Below are 17,511 nucleotides of genomic sequence, written 5' to 3' on the forward strand. Positions count from 1 at the left end.
AGAGTGCAAGCCCTGCTGCGCGCTTGCCCACCACGACCGCCCGTCCTCAGCGGAGGGGCAGGTAGGCAGACGGCATGGCCGCACGCGGGCTGCCTGCGCGTCTCCTGCCATGTGTGAAGCTGGAATAGGGCTGGACACTGTGGCTCCCGCCTGTCATCCCAGCGGCTCACGAGGCTGAGGTCTGAGGATGGCGGTTCAAAGCCAGCCTGGGCGGGAGTGTCTGAGACTCTTCTCTCCAATGAGCCACCAAAAAGCCACAAGGGGAGCTGTGGCTCTCGAGTGGTAGCCCTGGGCTAATGCCAAGCCAAGAGCAGAGGACCCGAGGTCAAACCCCGGCACATGAAGTGAGAGCTCCCTTCGCAATGCATCTGCAAACCGTGCGCCACGTAAGACCAAGTGCCAACAGCTGCTACAAGAATGCACGCCCCCGAGGTGCTTGCTCAGCTTTCACAGGGCGCACGCGTGTGCCACGGGAGCCCTGTACCACGTTGGTGGGGGAGGACTCCAGCTTGCCCAAGTCTGAGGAGGAGCCACGCAGGGAGCGCATGCATGTGGCCACCAGGTGGCGCCCTGAGGACGCCATCGAGGTCGAGGCCCGCCTGGCCTCCGCAGCCCCTGAGCCTGGCGCGCGCGGGCGCCCTGCGCTCCGGGGACGGACCTGGCTGGGGCGAGCCCTCGGCTCTTTCCTTCTGCTTGTGGAGAGCCGGGGTTACAGGTGGGCTCTGCAATGCCCGCGTCTGCCTTGCTGGCTCAGGACTCCTCAGCCGCAGCACCTGCGGACGTTCCTCCCCGGGGCGGGGCGGGGGGGGGGGCCTCTACCTCGCCCCCCCTCTGCCGAGCCCCGTCCATTCCCACGGTGCTGCACTGCCCAGCGCCCTGCCACAGGCCACGTGCGGCCTCCCAAGCGGGTAGGGGTCACCTTGTGCGCGAGCCCCAGAACACGCCCACCCCGGAAGAAGGTTCTAGAAGCCAGTGAGGAGCTGAAGGCGGGCCTGAGAAACGCGCCCACCGGGATGCAGGTTTTCTCTTTGCTCTCCCGCGTCCTATTCCCTCAGCGTGATCGGTCCCCTCCCGGCCATTTTTCCTCTGGCTATAGCGGTGGTGGGCGGCTCACGGGGCAGAGGCGCCCGGCCTCCAGCAAAGACTCACCGTGCCCGAGCTCAAGCCCAGGACGGCGCTACTTGAGATGACGTAATGCTTTTGATTAGGTGCATTGTAGATAAATGTGTCACTCCGTGATGAGTGCTGGGGTCTTGGCAGGAATGACGTGGCCGTGGCGGTGGCCCGACGGCACATAAGCCTGCAGTCCATCTGCACGGCCCGCAGGGGGCGCCCCTGAGCAGCCATGCCTGCCTGCCCGGGCTGCTTCCCCGGGAGCTCATCCTCCATCCACCCATCCGCCCCGGGGCCTGCAAGCGCCCCTGCCCGCCCTGCCCGGAGGGAGGACGTGAGGCGGCCAGCAAAGAAGAGCAGGGGACACAGCCGGACCGCTCCAGCTCAGGCCTGGCCCGGCCCGGCGGCGCACGCGCACGCGCCATCCTGGCTACGCAGGAGGCTGAGATCGGAGGCTCGCGATCCGAGGCCGCACGGGCAGGAAGGCCCGTGCAGAGCTCATCCCACGAAGCTGGAAGCGGGCCCTCCCCAGCGCCCTGGGCGGGGCCTGCGGGATGGGGGAGGAGGGCACCTGCCCAGGACGCTTAAACGTTCGGAGGAAACCCCGACCACAACAGAGAAGGGAGCCAGCCTGCCTCTGCACGGACGCCCCGGTGCAGGTGAGTCTGCCCCCGAGCCCGGCACCAATGCTCGCCTGACCTTAGAGCCGTGTGGCCGCACGTGCACAGGAAGCACTGGGAGCTGAGGAGGCGGTCAGCAACGGGGTGCTCAGCTGAGATCGGGAAGGAGGGGGAGTCTAGGCTCGGGCTAGACTTGTTAACCCTAGCCCTGCCTTTCTTTTGCATTTTATACAATCCTTCTGTTATTGCTTTTTTTCTTTTGTCTGTCGTGGGTCTTGAACTCTGGGCTGGGCACTGTCCCTGAGCTGTTCAACTCAAGGTGAGCGCTCTACAATTTGAGCCACAGCGCCACTTCTGGTTTTCTGGTGGTTTCTTGGAAAGTCTCATGGACTTTCCTGCCTGGGCTGGCTTTGAACTGTGATCCTCAGCTCTCAGCCTCCTGAGTAGCTGGGATGACAGGCGTGAGCCACTGGTGCCTGGCTGTTTAAATCAATCTGCCACTGTAGAACCATGGAAAACATAAGAAAATAGAGAGGAATGGGGCTGGGCAGGTGGCTCAGTGGTAAAGCGCTCGCCTTGCATGCATGAGAGAGAGGGAGGGAGAGGGGAAGTAATTCCACCAGCCACAGGCCAGCAGCTTATGACGTTTGGTAGGCACAATCATAAAAAGCTGTTTTGCACCAGTCCTGGGGGGGGGGGGGGGCACTGTTCCCCAGATGCTTTTGCTCAGCCACAGCTCCACTTTTGGCTTTTTTGATTATGATGAGTGGATCTGAGTCTCAGACTTTCTTGCCTGAGCTGGCTTTGAACTGTGATCCTCACAAGTCACAGCCTCCTGAGTTACTAGGATGACAAGTGTGAGCCACTGGCACCCAGCTGAAATTCCTTTTTTTTGGTTGGTTGTGGGGCCTGAACTCTGGGCCTGGGCGCTGTCCCTCAGCTCTTCAGCTCAAGGCTAGCGCTCTACCACTTGAGCCACAGCGCCACTTCCGGCTTTTTCTGCTTATGTGGTGCTGAGGAATCGAACCCAGGGCCTCATGCATGCAAGGCAAGCACTCTACCACTGAGCCACCTTCCCAGCCCAGAGGTCCTAATGTTTAAAACTCTTAACTGCACAGACACGTTCAGCCCCAACCTCCCAACAATAATTCTTACAATGGATCTTTATATTGCTGCCCTCCTCTTATTTTTGTCAGTACTGGGACTTGAACTCGGGGCCTGGCATCCTCTTAGCTGTTCTTACTCAACACTAGCATCCACCCCTTGAGCTACAGCCCCACTCTGGCTGGGTGGTAGTTGGATTGGAGGTAAGAGTCGCGGACTTTTCCTGCCTGGGCGGGCTCTGCACTGTGCGCCTCAGGCCTCAGCCTCCCGAGAGCGGCCTGTGCCTGGTCAGTGCCTGTCCGGGGGAAACCAGCACAGCAGTGGCCGGCAGCGCCGGGAGGCGGGGCTGCAGCGCGGGGGCGTGGCAGCTGCTTTGGGGCGGGGCCAGCAGCGCCGGGGTGGGGCCGGGGCTTTGGGGCGGGGCCGGCAGCGCCGGGGTGGGGCCGGGGCTTTGGGGGCGGGGCCAGCCGCGCCGGGGGCGGGGCAGCAGAGCGAGCAGGCGCAGCCCACACAACTCGGAAGAAAAGCCAAGTTGCTCGCGCCGTGTTTTCAGCGCTTTCCTGTGAACACAGCCCCAGCAGCTCTGACCTACTTCCTCAGCCTGGCTGGCACGCCTATCGCGATCGCAGATCTAATGTGGTCGAGTGGCGGGGCTGTTTACTGGGTCCTTCCACAGGGGCAAGGCGGCGCTTCCTTCCTGGGGGGGGGGGGGGGCAGGTCCCTGCTGGGTGTCAGCAAGAGCAGGGAGTGCGGGCGGGACTTGAACTCGGGTCACGGCGGTGGGCGGGCTGGGCTTCCGTGTGGGAACGGAGCCCGGGGCCGGGAGGCATCTACCTGGGCGGGGCTCCTGAGAACCCCGGAGCGGTCCGCGAAGGAGGCCAGGATCGGCGGAGGCGGGTGCCCCGGCGGTGGAGACCCACGCTGCGCGCCCACCTGGCTGTTGGGGATTTTCTGGGGTCCCTCGGTGTGTGTGGGGGGGGGGGACGGGGAGGCCCTGGGAATCAGCAGGGCGGTTACTGCGCCAGGATGGGGTGGCCGTCGGCCCGTCCACGGGCGGCCCCCCACACCCCCCCGCGGGGTCTTCTCCCGCAGGAGCGTGCGTGCGTGCGCGCGTGTCAGCATGATGGCCACCACGGAGGACGAGTACCAGGACCCCGGCTTGTTCGGGCCGCCGGGCGGCGGCGGCGGCAGGGAGGCCCACGAGCGCCTCGCGGCCTTCCGGAGGGCCTTCCTGCCCGCCGTGTACCTGGCCGTGTTCGCCTGCGGCCTGGTGGGCAACGCGCTGGCGCTGGCGGTGTACGCGCGCTCGCGGGCGTGGAGGAGCCTGGCCGACCTGCTGCTGGCCAACCTGCCGCTGGCCGACCTGCTGCTCGTGAGCACGCTGCCCTTCTGGGCCTACGCCGGCCTCCACGAGTGGGTCTTCGGCCAGGGCCTGTGCAAGGCGCTGCAGGGGCTCTACGCCGCCAGCCTGTACGCGTCCATGCTCACGCTCACGGGCATCACGGTGGACCGCTGCGTGGTGGTGGCCTGGGCCACGCAGGCCCGCGCCCGCGCGGCGCGCTGGGCGGCGTGGGGCGGCGGCGCGTGCGCGCTCGCCTGGGCCTGCGCGCTGCTGCTGGCGCTGCCGCACGCCATCTACGGCCGCGCGCAGCGGCTCGACCGGCTGGTGTGCCACTACCAGCACGAGCGCGCGGCCACCGCCGCGCTGGCCGCGCAGGCCGCGCTGGGCTTCTTCCTGCCGCTGCTCGCCATGCTGGTGTGCTACCCGCTGCTCCTCCGGACGCTGTGCCGGGCCCGCGGCCTGCGCAGACACAAGTCCCTCCGCATCATCGCCCTGGCCGTGGCGGTGTTCGTGCTCACCCAGACGCCCTACACCCTGGCCAGGCTCGTCCAGGCCGCCAACTGGGAGCTGGCCGCCACGCCCGGCTTCAGCCTCGGCCTGGTCGTGGCCGAGGCCCTGGCCTACCTGCGGGTGGGCCTCAACCCCGTGCTCTACGCCTTCGTGGGCCTCAAGTTCCGCAAGAACCTCCAGAAACTTCTCAGGGATATGGGCTGCCACCCCCCCTGGGGGGCGGCGACCCAATGCAGGTCCTCAGAGGACAACTCCAAGACCGCGTCCGCCTCGCCCCACGCCGAGGCCACCAGCACCTTCCCGCTGTAGGCCCACGGGGCACGCGAGGGGGCACGCGACCTGGGTTTCATGGAAAGCAAATAAGACGCTCTGGTGGGCGGCGACGCTCCTGACATGAACATGCCCTGGTCTCTTCCGACCACCTGGGACTACGGGGCGGGGGGGGGGGGGGGGGGGGTGAGGGGGGGGCGAGGGGGGCTGGGTTTTTTAGGGACTTTCCCTCCGCGTTCCCCAGATGCTGGCTGGGCTTTGATCTGTGCCCGGAGAGGTGCGATCATTCACTGATTGTCAATGGGCCACAAAATACGCAGAGCTGGGTGAGATGCTCGGAAAATGTGTACCCGATGGTAAAAAAAAAAAAAAAAAAAAATGGCATTTTTGGAGTGAACTCTGGTGGCTTTGCTCATCTCCAATAGCCAGTGCTTTCCCCGCACACCTGCCTATGGAACCACTCCCGCATCAGACAGTATATAAATGTCATGACTACGAAAATAAAACCTGGAGGCCGTTTCCCTGAACTATACACGGACACTGACTGCTCGGCTTGGTGTACAGAGTATGAGCTCAGCCCGGTGGCTTCTGCCTCTCATCCTCGCTACTCAGGAGGCTGAGATCTGAGGATCACGGTTTGAAGCCAGCCTGGGCAGGAAAGTCCATGAGACTTATCCAATGAACCACCTGAAAAATGGAAGTGGCGCTGTGGCCCAAGTGGCAGAGCGCCAGCCTTGAGCTGAAGAGCTGAGGGACAGCGCCCAGGCCCAGAGTTCAAGCCCCCCCCCACTCCCCCCCACACCAGCAGTAACCCGGGTCTTCTCGCGGTAACCAAGGCTACACCGGGCGCCCCCTCCAACTCTCCAAACGAGCGGAGACTTGGCCTGGCCGGCAGAGCGCGCACGCGCAGAGGGCTGCACGCGCGTGCCTGCCCACTCGCGACGCGCTCCGCGGCAGCGCTCGCAAGCCAAGCCGCCCACACGGCCCTCTCCAGCCTTCACCACGGCCCCACACCCTGCTCGTGTTCTGCTTCTCGGGTAGCAGGTGGTAGCCGTGCCAGCTGGCAACGCCAGCTGCTCCGAGCACCCTGAGCGCGAGGCTCTGCCGGCGAGTGGGCTCTGGGTGCGAGTTGCAGCCGGGGTAAAAAAGTACCCAGACACACAGGGCACCCCATGTGCACCCCAACAGTACAACTCGACATGAAGGCTGCCGCCGCCAAAGCATCAACCCTTGCTGGTCTCTGACTCGGGAGCAAAGAGCTGCCTGGCGCGGGGGCAGCTGGAGAGCCAGGGCAACCTAGAAAGTTCTGCGCGCGCAGCGCGCGTGTGTGTGTGAGGATACTGTTGCTGGAACTCAGGACCTGGACGCTGTCCCTTAGTTTTTTTGCTCAAGGTTGGGGCTCTACCACTTGGGCCACTGCTCCCTTTCTGGCTTTTTGCTGGCTAGTTGGAGGAAAGAGTCTCACGGACTTTCCCGACCAAGCTGGCTTTGAACCAGGGTCCTCAGCTCTCAGCCTCCTGAGCAGCTGGGATTACAGGCGTGAGCCGCTGCTCACTCAAGGATCGATACCAAGAACTACCGCTGCTCACTCAAGGATCGATACCAAGAACTAAACAAATCCAAGGAAGAAATCGGCCCGTTCACTGCACAGCCAAGTGCTCCAAAGAAGCACAAATGGCCACACACACACACGCATGCACACACACACACACGACATCCTTTGCCACAGAGGAAATGCAAATCCATCTCACCCCAGCCAAGAATGTCATCAAGAAAACAACAAGGGCTGGTCGGGGAGGTGGGGAGGAAGAAAGGCAGGTAGGAAGAGCAACTGACCCCAACGCGGTGGAAATCAGTATGGTCACGGAACCCTAAGCACCATGCCTGATGGCCTCTAATGGGATCGGAGCTGTGTCCTCAGAAGATGGGTACAGGAAGACCTGGAAGCGCGGCGCAGGCCGCTCTGCGTGCGCTGGGCACGCGGCCGGCGGCCTGGGCTCGGCTCGGCTCTGAGTGCCGGGCAGCAGCTCCGCCAGGGCCCCACCCCGCTCTAGGACCCCGGATGTCTTGAGCGTCCTGGTCTCTGATGCGCGTGCGCAGGGACAGGCCGTGTCCACGGCGCCCCCAACACGGGAGACGCATACTCACTGTTCAGCCACGCCTGGGTCGGGAGACTCGGTTTCAGTGGGAGTTTCGGGCAGGGAGGAGCCCGACTCCTGGATCTGACACAGCTCCTCGTCCGTGATGATGTCGAACACCGCGTCGTCCGGGGACCTGCAGTCAGCCGCGGCCCCTGGGTGGCAGGAGCGGAGAGATACGACCGTCACTCTCACCAACGGCGCCCCTGCCCAGGGCGAGGAATGGCCACTGGGCACATTCTAGAAAAGCACGGGGAGCCTGAGAGAGAGGCTTCTCAGAGCCGGGGAGAGGTTTCTCGCTCATGTCCGTTCTCTGGGCTGTGTTTAGAGGGGAAGACCTGTCTGAAAGCAGCAGCACGGGCCACACACGCCCGTGCCACCGAGTCCTGGCTCTGGGCAGCCCAGGCCGAACCCTGCTCCTGCCCCAGGAGGCTGAGATCGGAGGATCGAGGTTCAAAGCCAGCCCAGGCAGGAAAGTCCGTGAGACTCATCTCCAATAAACCACTCAGAAAACCAGAAGTGGCGCTGTGGCTCAAGTGGTAGAGCGCCCGCCTTGAGCTGAAGAGCTGAGGGACAGCGCCCAGGCCCAGAGTCCAGGCCCCACGATCAAGAAAAAAGATCTGAAGACCTGGGAGACTCCCGGGCAGCCTCCCACACCGTGTTTGCTTGTCTGCCAAGAGGAATGGCATTTCTGGAGGTGGCCGGCCGGCATCCCGGGCGCGGCCGAGCTCACAGGGACTGCCTGGATACCGGGTGCTTGCTTCCTTTCACGAGGCGAGGGGCAGGGCTGGCGGCGCGCGCGCTCCCCGCGCAGTGAGCATGCGCGAGGTGGCACTGCCCATCTGGGGGAGGCCCTGGGGCACGCGCGAGGGGACTCATCGGGGACCCACCACGCCCCGAGGCATCGGGACCAGCCAGCCAGCCCCCCTCAAGCTGAGTCAGGAAGTCTCGGATTGGTGGGAGCTCCCCCCGATCCCGAGAACACGAAGGTGGGTCCAGGGGTGCGTGCGAGAGGGAGCACGGGGCGTGGGACCGACCTGGGCCCTGGGTGGCCGGCGGCGCGGTCTGCGCGGGGGAGCGCGCGGGGCTGGCCTCGCCCTGGCTCGCGCCGGAGCCGGCGCTGCCGGGGGAGCTGGGCCCGTCGCCGCACTTCTGGAAGCAGGCTCGGCAGCAGCGCTCCTTCCTGCCACCGGGCTTGGGCAGCACGTAGTTGTTGCAGCAGTAGTAACAGAAGGCGCGCCCGCAGATCCTGGAACAGAGGATGCCCGCAAGTGAGCGCGCACGCGCGAGGCGGGGCGCGGGGGGGGGGGGGGGGGGGGGGGGGGCGCGCGGGCGCACGCGCATGCGCCTGACCTGCAGTGGTGGCGGCGCACCATCCAGCCGAACTCGCGCCTGCAGTCGTGGCAGTGGGTCGCCTCCGCGTCCCCCACGCACCGCTCCTCGGCGCTGAGCTTCTGCTGGAACTCCAGGGCGTCCGACTTCTGCCACAGCGCGTCCTTGTCCCTGGGGCAGAAGCACAGGGAATCGGTGCGCCCCGCCGAGCACGGCCGCCAGAGCCCCCCAGAGCCCCCCAGTGCCCCCCAGAGCCCCCCAGAGCCCCCGCCGAGCACGGCCCCCAGAGCCCCCCAGAGCCCCCCAGAGCCCCCGCCGCCCCGCCACGCCACGCCAGGGCTCCTGCTGCCACGGGGCGGGGTGTGTGTGTGTGTGTGTGTGTGTGTGTGTGTGTGTGTGTGAGTGTGAGTGTGTGCACACGCAGGGGATGCTGGGACCTGCACGCAGAGCTGTCGTGCAAGAAGTTGCCCGCACCCACCATCCACGCGCACAGGGGGACCAGGCGCCGGTGGCTCAGGCCTGTCAGCTCAGGAGGCTGAGATCGGAGGATGGCGGTTCAAAGCCAGCCCGGGCAGGAAAGTCTATGAGACTCTGATCTCTAATAAACCACGCAGAAAACTGGAAGTGGCGCTGTGGTTCAAGGGGTAGAGCCCTTGCCTTGAGCTGAAGAGCTGAGGGACAACGCCCAGGCCCAGAGTTCAAAAAAAAAAAAAGCCGCACAGACGTCCCTGCCTGGGCTGGCTTTGAACCAAGATCCTCCAGACCTCAGTCTCCTGCGTTGCTGGAATTGTAAAGTAAGAGCCACCCCTGTCCAACACAACCTTTGAAAGCAACTAATCACATAGCAGAGCATGAAATCCCCAGGCCAGGTCCACAACCAGCTAGCAGTCCGGCCTTCTAGAGTGCTCGATCCCAGGATTGTGTGGGCCTCAGGAAGGACACGCGGGTGGACAGACATGAGGAGACTGGCTGGCTGCCTGCTGGCCGGGCCGGCCCTCACCTGAGCAGCTCTATGAGCCTCTCCTCCAGGTACTTCTTCGTTCGGTTCAGGTCGTCCAGGTCGGCGAGCAGCTTCTGGTCGTTCCTCTCCCGGTCGGTCACCTCTTGGCAGAGTTTGGTGTAATACTCTTGGATTTTTGCTGAGGCTTTGGTCAGCTCCTTCTGTGTTCTGGGCAGGAGGGGGGAGGGATTGATATCATCCGATCGGCTATGGGGCTCCCCTTTCTTGGGGGGTTCACCTAGACTCTCAGCAAAGTGTCCCCCTGACTTTGGAACTCAGGCCCTGGGTGCTGTTCCTGAGCTTGGTTGCTCAAGGCTGCCGTTCTACCACCTGAGCCACACTTTGGGTTTTTGGTTTGTTTTTTGGTTGGTGGTGGCTCATTGGAAATAAGACTTAGACCGACGTTCCTGCCTGGGCTTGGCCACCAACTGCGATCCTCAGATCTCAGCCTCCCGAGTAGCGTGAGCCTGGGGAAGGACTCACCGGTCTAGCTGCTCGTGCAGGGCGGCCGCCTCCTGCTCCTTCTGCAGCGCGCAGGCCTGGCACTCGGCTAGGCGGCTGCTGGTGCAGCTCAGCTTCTCCTCCATGGCTGCTTGCGAAGCCTGGCATGGGACACAAGGGAGGGGACCCTCAGCTTGTCCACGCCTGCCCGAGAAACCCTCAACAAGTCCTGGGATGGGACCGGCGTGGCTCCTGCGCATGCGCAGTTTGGGCTGTCAACGGGCTGGCCAAGGAAGAGCATGTCCCCACACACACACCCCCCACACACCCCCCACACCCCCGCTTCCTTTTTCCCTTGGCAGCTCCAGGGTGTCTGAACGGATGGGTCTGTGACCCCGGGAACGGGACACTGATTTGAAGCCCCCCCTGAAATGGCCCCCACAAAGCCTCCTTCCCTGGCGGGCCCGCACACAGCGACCACTGACCTTCAACTCGTCCACGGCCTCCCGGGCCGCCTGCAGCTGCTGGCCCCGCTCGTCCAGCTGTGCCCTGAGGCTCTCGCCCTCTTGGTTGGCCGTCTGGAGAATAAAGGGGGATGGTGAAAGATGGGGTTCCTTGCTCAACTCCTTAAACTGCTGTTCACCCCTCAGTTTTCTGGCTCAAGACTGGTGCCCAACTGCTTGGGCCACACCACCACCTGCAGCTTTTTGGCGGGTAACAGTGGAGAGGAGAATCTCCCTGCCCAGGCTGGCCTCAGATTAGGATCCTCAGATCGCAGCCTCCTGAGTAGGCTGGAGGACAGGTGTGAGCCGCTGGTGGCGAGCAGCCCTGAGTTCTGATTCTAGGCTAAGCTGTTGCGGGCCAGTGTTCTGTCCTTAACGCATTCCTGTAGGGAGAAATATGCTGCTGTGGGGTACCACGGCAGGATGGAATCACGGGGAGATGGGTGGAACCCGGTATTTTATTTGTTGTCAATGGTGGGGCTTGAACTCTGGGCCTGGGCACTGTCCCTCAAGCTCTTCAGCTCATGGCGAGTGCTCTACCCCTTGAGCCACAGCGCCACTTCTGGTTTTCTGGTGGTTCCTTGGGAGAGAGGAGTCTCACGGCCTTTCCTGCCCGGGGCTGGCTTTGAACTGCCATCCTCAGATCTCAGCCTCCTGAGGAGGAGCTAGGTTGATAAGCCCAACCCAGAAGTTGCAAGCCCGCTTTACCTTCAGCTGGCTTTGGTAATCCATGATCTCGGTGCTCAGCTGGAACTTGAGGGCGTCCCGCTCCTGGCGTGCGGCCTCCTGCAGGCTCTGGGCCTGCTGCTCGGCTTGAGCCAGCTGGACCTGCAGGCCAGCCAGGGAGCCGGCTGCCTCCTCGGCCCTCTTGAGCTGCTCCTGCAGACTCTCGTTCTCTTGCTGGAGGCCCACGACCTGGCTTTCCAGGCTGGCCCTCGTCCTGGCCGCTGCCTCTTTGCAGTCCTGCAGCTCCTGGGCGGTGCAGGCCAGCGCGCCCTCCACCCGCTCCTTCTCTGCCGTCAGCGCGCACACCTGGATGCCCAGCTCGGCCGTGTCGGTGTTGGCCCGGCGCAGCTGCTCCTGCAGCTCCACGTGCGCCAGCTGCGCGTCCTCGGAGCCGCCCGCCACGCGCAGCAGCTCGGCCTGCAGGGCCGCGGCCGCCTGCTCCTCCTGCCGGCCCCCTTGGGCCTCGGAGCAGTGCAGCAGCTCCTGCACGTGGGCCCGGTTCAGCGCCTCGTTCTGCTCCTTCAGCTGCTGCACCAGGGCCTTGTGCTCCTGCAGGGTGGCCTCCGTCACCATCAGCTGGCTCTGCGCCTTGTCGCGCTCGCCCAGGGCCACCCGCAGCTTGGCGTGCAGGTCGCCCACCTCGGCCTGCAGCCGCCGGGCCTCCCCTTGGTGGACCTCCAGCTGGGCCTGAGACAGCATGGCCAGCTGGACGCTGTCGCCCCGGGGCAGCTCCTCGGGGCCTTTCTGGCTGCTGAGGGTCTCGATCAGCTGGCTCTGCTGCTGGCACTGATTCTCCAGGGCCTTGCGCTCCCCGTCCCGGGACTCGGCCAGCTGCCGCCATTTCAGGGCCTCCTGGCGCAAGCGATCGCATTCCTGCTCCTTGCTCTGCAGGGCCGCCTCCTTCTCCGCCACCTGCGCCTTCATGGCCTCCTTGGCCTTCCGCACCGCCAGGAGGCTGGCCTCCATCTGGTCGCCCAGGTGGCGGATGCTGGCCTGCTCGGCCTCCAGCGAGGCCAGGGAGCCCTGGATGGCCGCCTCGCGCTGCTGCAGCGTCTGGTAGTCGGCCTGCAGGGCCTGCAGCTTGCCCTCCAGGAGCTGGTTGCGCCCGGCCATGCTCTGCAGCTCGCGCCTCAGCTCTCCATTGGCCCGCCGGAGCTGCTCCTCCTCCGCATCCCGGCCCTGTCCCTCCTCCGGGGCCTGCTGGGGACCCAGGTCCACCTTCTGGCTGAGCTGCGCCTCGTCCCGGATCCGCTGCGGCTGCTGTGGCTCCTGGTTGCTCGCGCGCATGCTCGCCTGCGCCAGCTGCGTCTCCAGAGCCCGGGCCTCTCGCTCCAGCTGCTCCTTCTCCGGGCGCTGCTGCTGCGCCTGCGCCCTGGCCGCCGCCAGCTCGGCCTCCACCGAGCGCAGGCGCACCAGCGACGCCCGCATCGCGGCGTTCTCGCCTTCCACGAGCTGGAGCTTGCCTTGCAGCTCCTGGATCTGCAGGGCCGAGTCCGGGGCGGCCGCTGAGCTGTTCTCGGCGCTGGCCAGCCGGTCTGCGAGCTGCGCCAGCAGCTGGCTCTTCTGGCCCAGCGCGTCCCGCGTCGCCCGCAGCTCCCGCGCCAGGGGTTGGAGCAGGGCCTCCCCCCGCTCGCGCGCAGAGCCGCCGTCTCCCTCCTCCTCCAGGGGCTGCAGACAGCGCAGCAGCTCCTGCATGGTGGCCTGCGTGGCCTGCGTGACCGTCCGCTGCCGCTGGAGCTCGGCCGCCAGGCCCGCCCAGGGGACCCCCTCGTGGTCCGCCTCCACCTGCGCCCCCAGGGCGGCCCGCAGCTCCTGGTTCTCCCGCTCCAGCTGCTCCAGGCGCTGCTGAAGCTGCTTCTCCCGCACCTCCAGCTGCTCCAGCTCCAGCCGCATCTCGTCAAAGCCCTCCAGCGCCTCGTTGTTTACCTGGCTGCTGAGGTCCAAGCTGGAAGCCATATCCTGAGTCTGGGGGGGGCGGGGGGGGGGGGGGGGGGGGAGGGGACAGGAACAGCAGGGACAACAAAAAGACAAGTAGCTTTTGAGATGAAGGAGCTGACCCGGCTGCTTGGAGCAGCACGATTCAAAATGCAGGGAGCCCACCCCCCACCCCCCGGCCTAGGGTGGAGTCTAACGAGCTACCCCAAGGTCTAGAACCCATTGTTCAAAGCATCGGCCCCAGGTCAGGAGCGCAGTTCAAGGCCATGAGGCCATGGGTGCGTGGGAACACCACTGAGATGTGTATTCTGCATGCCACTTTTCCATCTTGCTTCACGCAATGGATACTGGCTGCTAAACTTGAGTGTAATCATGATCCACACCGTGGTGCACCCCTGTATCATAACCACAAGTCCTGGCATACGAAGCCACAAAATGAAGACTGGCCTATTTTCTACTTTAAATGTTGCTTTAGGTTGGTTATTGTCTTTTTTTCTGAACTCTGGGCCTGGGCGCTGTCCCTCAGCTCTTCAGCTCAAGGCTAGTGCTCTACCACTTGAACCACAGCGCCACTTCCAGCTTTTTCTGCTTAAGTGGTGCTGAAAAATCGAACCCAGGGCCTCCTGCATGCAAGGCAAGCGCTCTACCACTGAGCCACCTTCCCAGCCCTTATTTATTGTCTTTAAGTGCCAGTACTGGAGCTCCAACTCGGGGCCTGGGCGCTGTCCCTGAGCTTCTGTGGCTCATAGCTAGTGTTGTACCACTTGAACCACGGCTCCCCGTCCATCCTTGCAGTGGTTAGGAGGTAAGAGCCTCATGGACCTTCCTGCCTGGGCTGGCTTCAAATCATGATGCTCCTGAACAGCGAGGGTTACAGATCTCAGCTCCTTACTGGCTGAGTGACCCATCTCCACAAAGCTTTAAAGAGCGGTGATACGTCAAATACTGCTACTTATGACTTCCTGACCTGCCCTTACACTCTGCTCACGCCTTCTCTTCCTCACAAGCGAGGATTTCAAGTGCTCCATCTCATGGAGGAGAGAGCTGAAGTTTAGACGCCCTGTTGGCAGGTGTCAGGGCCACGATTTGACTTTTCTTCACTCCATCATGCTTAATTCCAGTGTTAAACTGCTACTTTTAAGATACCCGACAAAAATCTTCTTAAAACAATTTAGATTTAAGAGCTGGGAAGGTGGCTCAGTGGTAAAGTACTTGCCTAGCATGCATGAAGCCCTGGGTTCGATTCCTCAGCACCACATACACAGAAAAAGCCAGAGGTGGTGCTGTGGCTCAAGTGGTAGAGCGCCAGGCTTGAGCAAAAGCAGCTCAGGGACAGTGCCCAGGCCCTGAGTTCAAGCCCCAGGACTGGCACCAAAAAAAACAAAAATTAGATTTCAAGGAGTCTGGTTGGATTCTCTTTGGGTGAAGAAAAAAAAACAGAAAACTAAATTCCAGAACGTGGTGGATGCAGCCCGAGGGGGATGGTCCGTGCTCTGGTCTGAGCAATGGGTATGTGCAAACGGCACCCCTGACTTGCAAATGGCACCCCTGACTTGTGAGGGGCAAGGCCGTCGCGGGGTGGTCACAATAACAAGGAAAGCCCCAGCCTTCCTGCTGTTACCTGCAAGTAGTTGCTCAGCAAACTGCTCATGCTGGAGCTTCGGCTCGGGGGTTTCCACATATAAGCAGAAGAGCTAGTGGCCAGTGTCCTCCTGTGTGGTGATAGAAGACACGTGTATGTACATACATATGTACATGTGTCTGTATGCACATGGGTTTACATACATATACACACCCATACATAATACACACAAAAACCGTGTAATCTTTGTTAGATGAGGCTGGGCACTAGTGGCTCCCGCCTGTCATCCTAGCTACTCAGGGGGCTGAGATCTGAGGATCACGGTTCAAAGCCACTCTAGGCAGGAAAGTCCATGAGACTCTCATCTCCAAGAGACCACCAGAAAACCAGAAGTGGTGCTGTGGCTCAAGTGACAAGTGCTCACCTTGAGCTGAAGAGAACAAGGACAGCGCCCAGGCCTAGCTGTAGTTCAAGGCCCACAACCAACAAAACAAGCGAACTTCTTCAGCAACCTTTTACGGGGACAAATTCTAACTTTCACCCCCTTTGCCTGAAATGCCTCCATGATGGTCGACACAATTGGGCCCACGTTCTTCCTGTGGCTCCCGCCTCCAAGTTCCTTTAGGAAATGGAAACCGTGGGGCTCGCGCGGGCTTTTCCACGGACGCGCATGGCCTGGCCCATTTGGTTCAGTCGTGGAGCCCTCAGATGCTATCTTACCTTAAACCTCAACACGTCTGTGGCACTGGCATGAGTTGTGCTGAGCAAGCACAATTACGGCGGCGCCTGTGCAATCTTCAAAACCTCAAATGTCTCTTTCCTTTTTTTTTTTTTTTTGGGGGGGGGAAGGGGTTGGTGGTGGTAGTAGAAGCAAAGGGCCGGCCTCAGAGCTCAATCCTCCTATATATGGACCTCCTGCATAGCTGTAATGATAGCTGCATACCACCCCCATGCCCAACTTGCTTTGTGGAAAAGGGGCTAATTTTCTGCCATGGCTGGAATGATTTTTTGTTGGTTTTTTGTTTTTTGGGTCCGGTCGTGGGGCCTGAACTCTGGGCCTGGGCGCTGTCCCTCAGCTCTTTAGCTCTAGTAAGCCGAGATTACAGGAGTGAGCCACTGGGCCCAGCTGTATTTTTTTTTGGGGGGGGGGTAGGTGGTGGGTCTTGAACTCTGGGCCTGGGCGCTGTCCCTTAACTCTTCAGCTCAAGGCAAGCGCTCTACCACCTGAGTCACAGCACCACTTCCGGTTTTCTGGTGGTTAACTGGAGATAAGAGTCTTATGGACTTTCCTGCCTGGGCTGGCTTTGAACCGCAATCCTCAGATCTCAGCCTCCTGGACGACTAGGATGACAGTTGTGAGCCACCGGCACCTCGTTTTGGGAGGGTATTTTGGTAAGTACCTGGCAAACGTCGGCCAGGCAGCATCTAAGTCGTAGCCTCTGGAGGCCAGGTCAAACTGAACCTCGGTCAGTTCATAGAGTTGACCCACAATGTCGGAGCTCAGCTTGGGCTTCAGAAAAGGGCTTCGTGCATAGTACCAGTCACTGTGAAGAAAAACAGAAAAGGTGTGAACAACAAGGATTTTAATAAGAGGAATAAAGAGCCGGGCGCCGGTGGCTCACATCTGTCATCCTAGCTACTCAGGAGGCTGAAATCTGAGGATCGCAGTTCAAAGCCACGCCTGAGCAGGAGAGTCTGTGAGACTTTTATCTCCAGTGAACCTCCAGAAAACCAGAAATGGCACTGTGGCTCAAGTGATAGAGCATTCACTCACCTTGAACTGAAGAGCTCAGGGACAGTGCCCAGGCCCAGAGTTCAAGCCCCACAACTGACAAAAAAAAATAAAGGAATAAAGGAAGCATGAATCTGACCAGTCAGTTAACAGGTGTTAACTCACTACAGTAAATTAACAAGAGACAAACCAGCCGATTTCATTTTTGCTGTAAATAAATAGGAGGCTCGAGTCGGCTTGCTCTTCTTGGAAAATGACTGCAGTGATCTTCACGCTTGCTCGCTTATTATTTCTATTAAATCTCTTTCCCAAAAAGCATGTGAGAAACCTTCAACCTCCAGGAGTTGCCAAGAAAAGGAAATTGTTGGGGACAGGACACTTGGTTTTTGAAGGACAAACTCATCTTCTATTCCTATCCCAGAATTCAGCAGGAGACACTGAGCTCCCTATTAAATTTCTGTTCAGCCAGACACTTAAAACCTAACGAACTTAGCCGGGCACTGGTGGCTCACGCCTGTAATCCTAGCTACTCAGGAGGCTGAGATCTGAGGATCGCGGTTCAAAGCTAGCCTGGGCAGGGGAGACCGTGAGACTCCTATCTCCAATAAACCACCAGAAAACCGGAAGTGGCGCTGTAGCTCAAGTGGTAGAGCGCTCGCCTTGAGCTGAAGAGCTAAGGGACAGTGCCTAGGTCCAGAGTTCAAGCCCCATGACCGACAAAAAAAAAAAAAAAGGTAGCATCGATGAGACTTAAGAAGCACTAGGCTGATTTTGTGGGTGCTGAAGTCCAGCTGCTTATAATGGCGAGCACCAAACATCCAAGCAAAACACCTTCCCACCACAGAGACGGGCAGCGTTTCATGACCCAAAATCCATCCAAAAGATGCCAACATGAAACACGGCCTTTTCCTGCTCGATCTTCCTTCTTTGGAGGTCAAAACTGGTTTCTTCAGGTTAAGGAGACTGCTGGTAGGGAGGGGCGAGACAGAGCTGGGGCGCGGGCAAGCACGAAGGGGTCCCGTGGGCGAGTCCCAGACCCGCAGCTCCTCATCCGCTAGCAGCTTCCCTTCCCGGGCAGGCTGCCTCGCCGCTCTCCTCCTCCCCTTCTCCTTCCCAGCTCTGCGGTGCTGCCTGACCCTGGCTGGTTGTCACCGTCTCCGGGG

At 61.5% G+C, this 17,511-nt stretch overlaps 2 protein-coding genes across 2 annotated transcripts in view; one reads left to right on the forward strand and one right to left on the reverse strand.

The window, feature by feature from the left end:
• The window catches only part of Fyco1 (FYVE and coiled-coil domain autophagy adaptor 1), a 36,733-nt gene that overhangs the window by 1,580 nt on the left and 17,642 nt on the right, over window positions 1–17,511 (reverse strand). The window contains exons 6-14 of the mRNA XM_042671055.1: window positions 16,017–16,160; window positions 14,656–14,746; window positions 11,082–13,064; window positions 10,356–10,448; window positions 9,913–10,031; window positions 9,430–9,597; window positions 8,451–8,600; window positions 8,135–8,346; window positions 7,108–7,252 (exon numbers count right to left, since the gene is read on the reverse strand). Coding sequence (XP_042526989.1) covers window positions 7,108–7,252; window positions 8,135–8,346; window positions 8,451–8,600; window positions 9,430–9,597; window positions 9,913–10,031; window positions 10,356–10,448; window positions 11,082–13,064; window positions 14,656–14,746; window positions 16,017–16,160 — 3,105 coding nt within the window. The remainder of the gene's footprint in view (window positions 1–7,107; window positions 7,253–8,134; window positions 8,347–8,450; window positions 8,601–9,429; window positions 9,598–9,912; window positions 10,032–10,355; window positions 10,449–11,081; window positions 13,065–14,655; window positions 14,747–16,016; window positions 16,161–17,511) is intronic.
• Cxcr6 (C-X-C motif chemokine receptor 6) lies at window positions 1,042–5,087 on the forward strand. The gene is made up of 3 exons (XM_042671052.1): window positions 1,042–1,772; window positions 2,930–3,040; window positions 3,930–5,087. Exon 3 carries the CDS (start codon window positions 3,958–3,960, stop codon window positions 4,996–4,998), a length of 1,041 nt encoding a protein of 346 aa, XP_042526986.1. The 5' UTR covers window positions 1,042–1,772; window positions 2,930–3,040; window positions 3,930–3,957; the 3' UTR covers window positions 4,999–5,087.

Source organism: Dipodomys spectabilis, unplaced genomic scaffold (assembly GCF_019054845.1).
Source record: "Dipodomys spectabilis isolate Male_0828 unplaced genomic scaffold, ASM1905484v1 ptg000595l, whole genome shotgun sequence".
Taxonomy (NCBI): Eukaryota; Metazoa; Chordata; class Mammalia; order Rodentia; family Heteromyidae; genus Dipodomys; species Dipodomys spectabilis.